Below are 7,555 nucleotides of genomic sequence, written 5' to 3'. Positions count from 1 at the left end.
TGTGATTGTTGTTAACACAGCCCCTTCGATCTTTTGTACCTTAATGGAAAAGTATGACTCGGTCAAGTGCCATAATTCTCGGATGTTGTCCTTAATCTCGTGCTCCTCTTTGTGAAATTCAGTGAGCTTTTGTTCTAAATCATGAATCCTAGCCATCAACTGATCATTATCACCTATGATGATCAGCTCTAGTACCAAAATGATATTGTTCCGAACATGTTCAGTTTCAGTTAAGTCAACATGTCACTTGAATAAATTTTTAGGATCACTTCTACTTCTAGGCATGGGAAAAAGGAAACTTGATTTTAGCTTGCATTTTGTCCTCTGATAGTCTGATGATTCAAATGCTTGTTGCATAGATTATGAAATTACAAGAGAACATAATACCGCCTGTCTACATATCCAAACACATGAACATGAACATTATAGTATCTGATGATTACATACATGTGTCAATTCAATGGCGAGGCAAGACCTTCTTGAGAAGACAATGAATGGAGAGGTTGATGACGCTTTGAAGGGATGACTCTTGCCGTCCTAAATGAAGATTTTACAGCTAGTTTCCGAAAACTTCGTTTTGCTAGGCATCTGCGAAAGATGAATAGTACTCTCTCCTTGTATCTTAACATCATAAAGAATACTAGTTTGTGAAACAACAATAACAACACTAGAGCAGCCAAATCCCCCCACTTAGATTGGTTAGGGTCTACACCGAAATAAGTCTTCAGAACTTGTTCGCCTTTCATCTTTGGTTCTCCTGGCGTTAAGGGTTCAAACTCCAGTCCTAGCATGTCATTTTTGTATTGACCCTGTCAACATCATCATCATCATCATTAGCATAAGATACCACCTGACCCTTTTCATTGCATTGTTTATGTTTAGTATTAGTATTTCTCCACAATTATCTTTTCCGGAGTAGATTACGTTTACCTGTACAGCCCAAGAAGTGAAACTGATATACGTCATAGGGTATCGCCAGAAGATCTTAGGCAAATAAGGCAGTGGCCTATAGAGTCCAGATGCAATTGTGAGAAGCATCTGCAACACATACATACAGTACAAATATGAGCTAGTTAGCTCCTCTAATTAGCAAATAATTTAGAGTGTAGTGTGTGTTTTATTTACTTACAACTGCAGCAGCTGAAACTCCTATACCCATCAAAAAGTTAGGAACAAGTAGTGCAATAATCATTGTCACACACTCCATGGTAGAAATGCAGCACAAGAGACTGATGAGAAAATGGGCAAATATGGAGATTCCCATATGAAATTTCACCATGCTGTATAGTATAGTTACGGAGGATATAGCCGTAACTGCCACGAAAGGGAGTGATGATAGGAAGTTGGCAAGAACAAATACTCCCTCGCCATAATGCCCGTTGAATCTTTCATGATATAGTACCTGACTCCATAAGCAACACATTGATATAAGGATTTCATCAATGTTTTCGATTAGGGCTGTAATCGAGCCGAGCCGAGCTTTGACCTGTTCAAGCTCGGCTCGCTATAAAATTAACGAGCTCGAGCCCTAGTCGAGCTTTGCCTTGCTCAACGAGCTCGAGCCGAGCTTCGAGTTTGTTTCGAGCCCAAAATCCTCTTTGGACTTGGTTCATTAAGAAAATTATCTAACCATGGATTGTTTGTGGGTAAATCGTTAATTATATTTGTGAAGTTTGTTCGCAAATAACTCTTTAATTGTGTACATAAACAAGCTCACAAGCAAAGTTCGTGAATAAAATAAACAAGATGCTTACAAATAGTTCGTCTATTACTCATTTATTATGTTTGTGAATGAACTCATCTAATAGCAAATGAAATAATATTAAGTTTAGATATTTGTGAACTAACACAAAACTATATAGTTTTCTACAAAACTAAAATTTGTTCATAAATGTTCTAATCGAGTCTGCTCGTGAGCTTTCGAACCGAGCTTTGGCCTACTCAAGCTCGGCTCGTTTACGAACTGAGCCAATAAATCGTGCTCACGAGCGGCTCATTTACAAATCGAGCCGAGTCGAGCCAAGTTTTTATCGAGCCGACCACCGAACCGCTCATGAGCTGCTCGGCTCATTTACAGCCCTATTTTCGATGGTGCAATGTTACCCTCATTGTTATCGATGAGATTGAAATGATTAAGGTGAAATGAAATATAGAAATGATTACCTTCCATTCTTCAATGATAGAAGGTAAACTTCCAACGCACAAGCAAAGGAAGAAGGCAAAGAAATAGGTGTAAAGTTTAGCTCTTGATAAGATTGAAATGCCTGATAAGCCAATGTCAAAGTACATTATTCCTGCAGCTATTGTCACCAGAATACAGAACACAATCCTTATCCAGTAATAACCCAAATCTCTCATCATATTCGTAAACGAACGATTTGTTAATGTGCTTAGCTGCTTCCACCAACTGTTTTCGTTATTGTTCGTATCACTCGTCGACTTTACCTGTTATTGAATGAATGATTAAAATGTAATTGAAATCGAAAGCAACTTAGGTGAAGTTTGATTCACTTACATTTACAAGTTTGATCTCCCTAATCTTCTTCCTTGTAATTATTGAATATGCAGAATTCTTGTATTTTTCTAGGAGTTTTCCTTTAATGTTTTCTGCACTAAAACTGATTGCTAACTCTGTCTCAGAGGATTCCTAATAATTTTAATCCAAAATTAGTAACTTAAGCCTTGATTACATTCATTTATACAAAGGTATATAGGTGCTTACATGTTGTGATTTTAATCGAATTGCAAGAATCTTGTCAAAATCAGAATTAATACACCTAAGATAATGATCAGAAGGGCTTCTTCTTGTTGGACAAGGAAATCCAGCATCTGCAAAGAACTGCATTACATATAAGACAATCATATTAGCATAGGGGTGGCAACAGGACGCATTCCCCATTCCGTGTAACCAATACTTGTGAGAACAGATTCGAGGAATCTCCATTTTCCGCTCACAATTCTTGCAGCGATGGATTCCGGGAATCCCCGTTAAAAAAAGTGATTAGTGTATTTTAAAATATGTCATAATATCTTTTGTCTTTTCTGTCAACTGTTAGGTATATTTTTAAGAATGTAAGAGTTGATTAGTGTATTTGGCTACAAGTAAAAAAAAGGGCGGCCCGGTGCACTATGCGTCCCCGCTGAGTGAGGGTCCGGGGAGGGGTCGCACCACAAGGGTGTACTGGGAGCAAGCTTTCCCCTACCAATTTATTTGGCAAGAGGCCGCTCCTAAGACTCGAACCCGTGATCTCTTGGTCACACGATAACAACGTTTACCGTTGCACCAAAATGAACTAAAAATTTGGGGTAATACATGCTTAGCCCTCATTAGTTAAAGTACTGCCCCTATATTTTCAAAACGTTCTATTTACCTCCCAATTTCTTTAAAGTGATTTATGGACATCCTAAAATCTATGGAATCCTATCCTATATAAAAGGGGTTGGGATGAAAATAAGATTTAAAAAAAAGATATTTGTAACGGGTACAGGAATACTCTTGAGTACTCGCTACCCGTTACTCGCTATGTACTTACTCATTTGTATTTTTTACTCTCCTAAAGGTTAATGAATGCATAATAAAAAAAAGGAAGGGAAGAAATGAACGGGATAATAATTCAAGATATAAAACGGTAAGGATATAAGAATGGTATTATTCGCAGTCATCCCTAAGTTTAAGGGGTCAATAAATCATGTAAGTAAGTTCAAGGGGTTAATATGTGATAGTAAGTCACTTTAAGCAAATTCAAAGAGTAAATAAAATGTTTTCAAAGCATAAAGGGATAATTAACTTTCCTCGACAAGTATACAAGACCATAGATATGTTAAGGGAGCTAACGACATACTCTGTAAGTAAAAGAAATCCGATGTATTAAGCCATTCATTAATATTGTGAATATACCTGAATGGCAGCCTTTGCCTCACCAAAATAGATGGTATCTCCACTTGAAAGAAGACATAAATCATCAAACAAATCAAAAACAAAACTACTAGGCTGATGAATAGAGCATATAACAATCTTGCCATCAAGAGCAACATTTCTCAAAGCTTGAATAACAAAGAAAGCAGAAGCACTATCAAGACCAGAAGTGGGTTCATCAAGAAACATGAGATGAGGTTCTGTTAACATTTCAAGACCAATACTAAGTCTCCTCTTTTCACCACCACTTATTCCTCTTGAATGCCAATTTCCAACCCTATTTTCACCACTTTCCTCTAATCCTATCGTTATCATTGTTTCTTCTACTACTTGATCGATTTCAGTATTTGTCATTGTTCGTGGAAGCCTCAAACGTGCTGAGTAAGTTAGGGTTTCTCTTGCCGTTAGAGTTCCCAACAGATGCTCTTCTTGCGTTACATAAGACTGCAATTCAATTTTAAACACATTATAAATTTAATTATTATAAGACTGTTCTTCTTGTCATTAAATGAATTTTACGAGTCATAATGTTAAAAGTGCTATAGTTTAGGAACTATGAATGTACGTCACTTACAATACTTCTGCAAGCTGTGCTTATCTTTTTTCCGTTTAGCATAACATTTCCGCTCATTATTACATTGGGAGAAAGCCTTCCTGAAAATCAAAGTAAAATTCAAATTCCAAGTTAGATAAATTTACGCCACAAGTCTTTTCTCTCATCTATGAAAATTTATTATGTATAGACTTTTTTATTTATATTTGTGAAATTTAATTAAAATAATAATTTTTGTGAAATATTTGATGGGTTTTTTTACATCAATTTTAATATCTCCACTATCAATGACTTGCTCAATTAATCTATATAAACTATTGATTTTGACATGTTTAAATCAACACATGTAATGATTAAGTCTGATAATTTGTAATATATAGTACTTCCCATATCTTTTTAAATAATATAATTACATTAAATTTATAGTATTAGTATGCAATATAATAATGGTTATTTATAATAAAATAAAAATTCTCAAAATTTTGCTAAGTGAAATATTTAGAAATTGGAAGACTGAAAAATAGGTAAACCAAATATTTGTTCCATTTGTTTCTTTTTTTTTTCCACAAGACAAAACGCATAAAAAAAATTATAAATTTATCTTTATGATTACAGAATGGATTTAGGTTTCATGAGTTTTTATAAGTAATAGAAGATGTGCAATTGCACCATTTGATAAATGTTAGATTTAAGATAAAAAAAAAAAAAGAACAAGAGAGAGTACCGGATAGAGCATCGAGGAATGTAGATTTTCCGGAGCCAGAAGGACCCATAATCGCCATAATCCTATCTGGCAAAGCAAAACCAGTTGCTCCTTTAACCAAAAATCTGGTCTTGTTTTCTCCATTCTCATTATTATTATTACAAGTAATAGTTAAATCTTCCCAAACTAAAAACATTTGTTCCTCTTGTTTTTTCTTCATCTCTTCCATTTTCCTTCATTTATGCAGTAGTGCATGTGTTTTTATTTATACTAAAGTTCCTACCTACCTATTTCAATACTTCCTATATTTATCTATTAAATACATGCATTATGGGATTGCATTATTGCACACACATATATATATATATATATTTATTTATTTATTAAATGGTTTGAGGTTGATTAACTACTCTTTAGGTTACATTTCTCTTAATTAAAATTTCTGGACTCTGACTCGAAATCTATAAGGTTGAAGCGACTTAATTACTATTCAAGTCAGCTTTATACGTTTTATTATATGGGTTCAAAGAATTATTTGGCCTGAACATATAAATAATGTTAAAGTTTACACCATGATTTATAATTTGGTAATATTTACCGTCTAACCTAACAAAATCAATAAAATGTAACTCAATTTGGATAAAACTATCACAAAGAGCGAAATTGAGTATACACGATGCAACCGAAATTTACAAAACAGGTGACGAATAAAATTCATGTGTGATAGTTTACCAAATAGGTAATAAATAAAATCCAAATATATAATAATTTACCCACAAAATACACATATTTGCAACTTAATTTAGTAATTTTCGCGTGTGTATAATCAAAAGTTCAATTTTACAGTTAACATTTATTTATATAGTTGTTTCCATTTTGGTTCACGTTTGTATTAATTTTGATAAATATTACCAAATCAAAGGTCATGGTACACTTTAAGTGACATCTCTTTCAATTAGAGTTTATTAAATTGGAACTCGAGATTTAAGCGATTTAAAACCTCTACCACTCAACTCAGTCTTTATATTTTATTTATATGGCTCAAAGCATTATTTGACCCAAATCAACTTCTTCTTATAATTCTCTATTTCGATATTCAAATAAGCAATTTTTTCCTTGTTTCTCACATTTAGCATCTCCAACTTCGTATTATTCTCGGACATTTTGCTTATTTAGATTGCAATTCAACCACACGAGCATAACATTCCCAATTTCATTGTCGCAATCTTTGATTTTCTGCTTTACCTTTCCCAAAGCTTCTCTTCATGTGTGGTATGCAGGTGGGTCAATCCATAATCTACATGCATTCACTTTGAATCCCGGGTTTTATGGACTAAATCCATAGGAATAGTGAAATCTCCATTGTTGAAGGTTTCAAACCTTAACAAAAGCTTCTTGAAGGAGATGATTAATTTTTTATTAATAAAAGTTACGGAATTACAAAGAAAAAGATGAATTTATATCATCTAAAACCTAATTGCCAAATTACAATAAAGGGTAAAGAACATAACTAATTAAAAATAACAAGATAAGGGTAAATTTGGTTAAATATAAAAGGGTGGCATATGTGTAAATATAGGAGTGGTAGAGTTGTAATTAGGGAGTGACAAAGGTTGTAAATAAGGAGTGGCAAAACAGTAAATAGAGGGTGGCAGAACTTGTTCCTAACAGCCATAACTTGGAAAGGAAGTAATCTTCGGCCAGGTACGCCCCGCGTCAATGAGGGCACGCTCCACGTAGTCGACCTCCTAGAACTCATTCGCTCCGAAGGCTCAATCCAAGCTCCGTGTGACTGATGGCGCGCCCCGCGTGGATGACCTTCTGAACTCTCTTCCCGGATTGGAGCTCTTCACGCTCCGCGTAACGACAGACACGCTCCGCGTGTTTTGATGACTGTCGCTGCTTCCTTCCTCCTTGGATGGCTCTCCATAGCCCTTGCTAGCTTTGACGCTAAGCTCTTCGTCCCTTGGCTTCGGGATCATTGTTATGGGAGGGATGCCCCACATCAATCAACAAACCTCATTTCTATATTAAGTTTTGTCCATGTTATTCTTCTTTGTGCTCTAACATTGCAATAACAATGAACTTTATGCACTGCTAAATTGACATTTTGGAATTTGAAGAATGAGAGTTGGAACTCATGAAAACACCAATTAGAGATTCAAGAGAAGATTGAGATGTGGCGAAGCTGCATACATTGGTTTCAGTTTGAGTTCAATTTTAGGGATTAGAGAGAGATTTAGATTATCATCATATAACTAAATCAAATTAATACTAATATTACTATTAATATGAATATTAATGTTAATAGTTAATATTAACATAAACAGATATAGATGAACATATTAAATATTAATTAATAGTTTGCACTAAATTTTTTTTA

The 7,555-nt window shown here is 34.6% G+C and overlaps 1 protein-coding gene across 1 annotated transcript; it reads right to left on the bottom strand.

The window, feature by feature from the left end:
• Positions 1-247: 247 nt before the first annotated feature.
• LOC136208902 (ABC transporter G family member 15-like) lies at positions 248-5,401 on the bottom strand. Its single transcript, XM_066000194.1, has 9 exons — positions 5,194-5,401; positions 4,491-4,570; positions 3,899-4,360; positions 2,723-2,839; positions 2,516-2,647; positions 2,164-2,445; positions 1,130-1,402; positions 931-1,038; positions 248-809 (listed from the first exon to the last, which is right to left on the bottom strand). The coding sequence occupies exons 1-9, from the start codon at positions 5,399-5,401 to the stop codon at positions 453-455; spliced, it is 2,019 nt and encodes a 672-aa protein (XP_065856266.1). The 3' UTR covers positions 248-452.
• Positions 5,402-7,555: the final 2,154 nt, after the last annotated feature.

The sequence above is a fragment of the Euphorbia lathyris genome, chromosome 10 (genome assembly GCF_963576675.1).
Source record: "Euphorbia lathyris chromosome 10, ddEupLath1.1, whole genome shotgun sequence".
NCBI lineage: Eukaryota > Viridiplantae > Streptophyta > Magnoliopsida > Malpighiales > Euphorbiaceae > Euphorbia > Euphorbia lathyris.
This window is presented reverse-complemented; position numbering and strand designations above follow the sequence as displayed.

Excerpts from the sequence above, each read along its gene's own strand:
- LOC136208902 (XM_066000194.1), bottom strand. The coding sequence starts at position 5,401 with ATGGAAGAGATGAAGAAAAAACAAGAGGAACAAATGTTTTTAGTTTGG. Across the intron at positions 4,361-4,490 it reads GCACAGCTTGCAGAAGTATT|TCTTATGTAACGCAAGAAGA; the intron begins GTAAGTGACGTA and ends ATTGAATTGCAG. Across the intron at positions 2,840-3,898 it reads AGGCAAAGGCTGCCATTCAG|TTCTTTGCAGATGCTGGATT; the intron begins GTATATTCACAA and ends TATGTAATGCAG.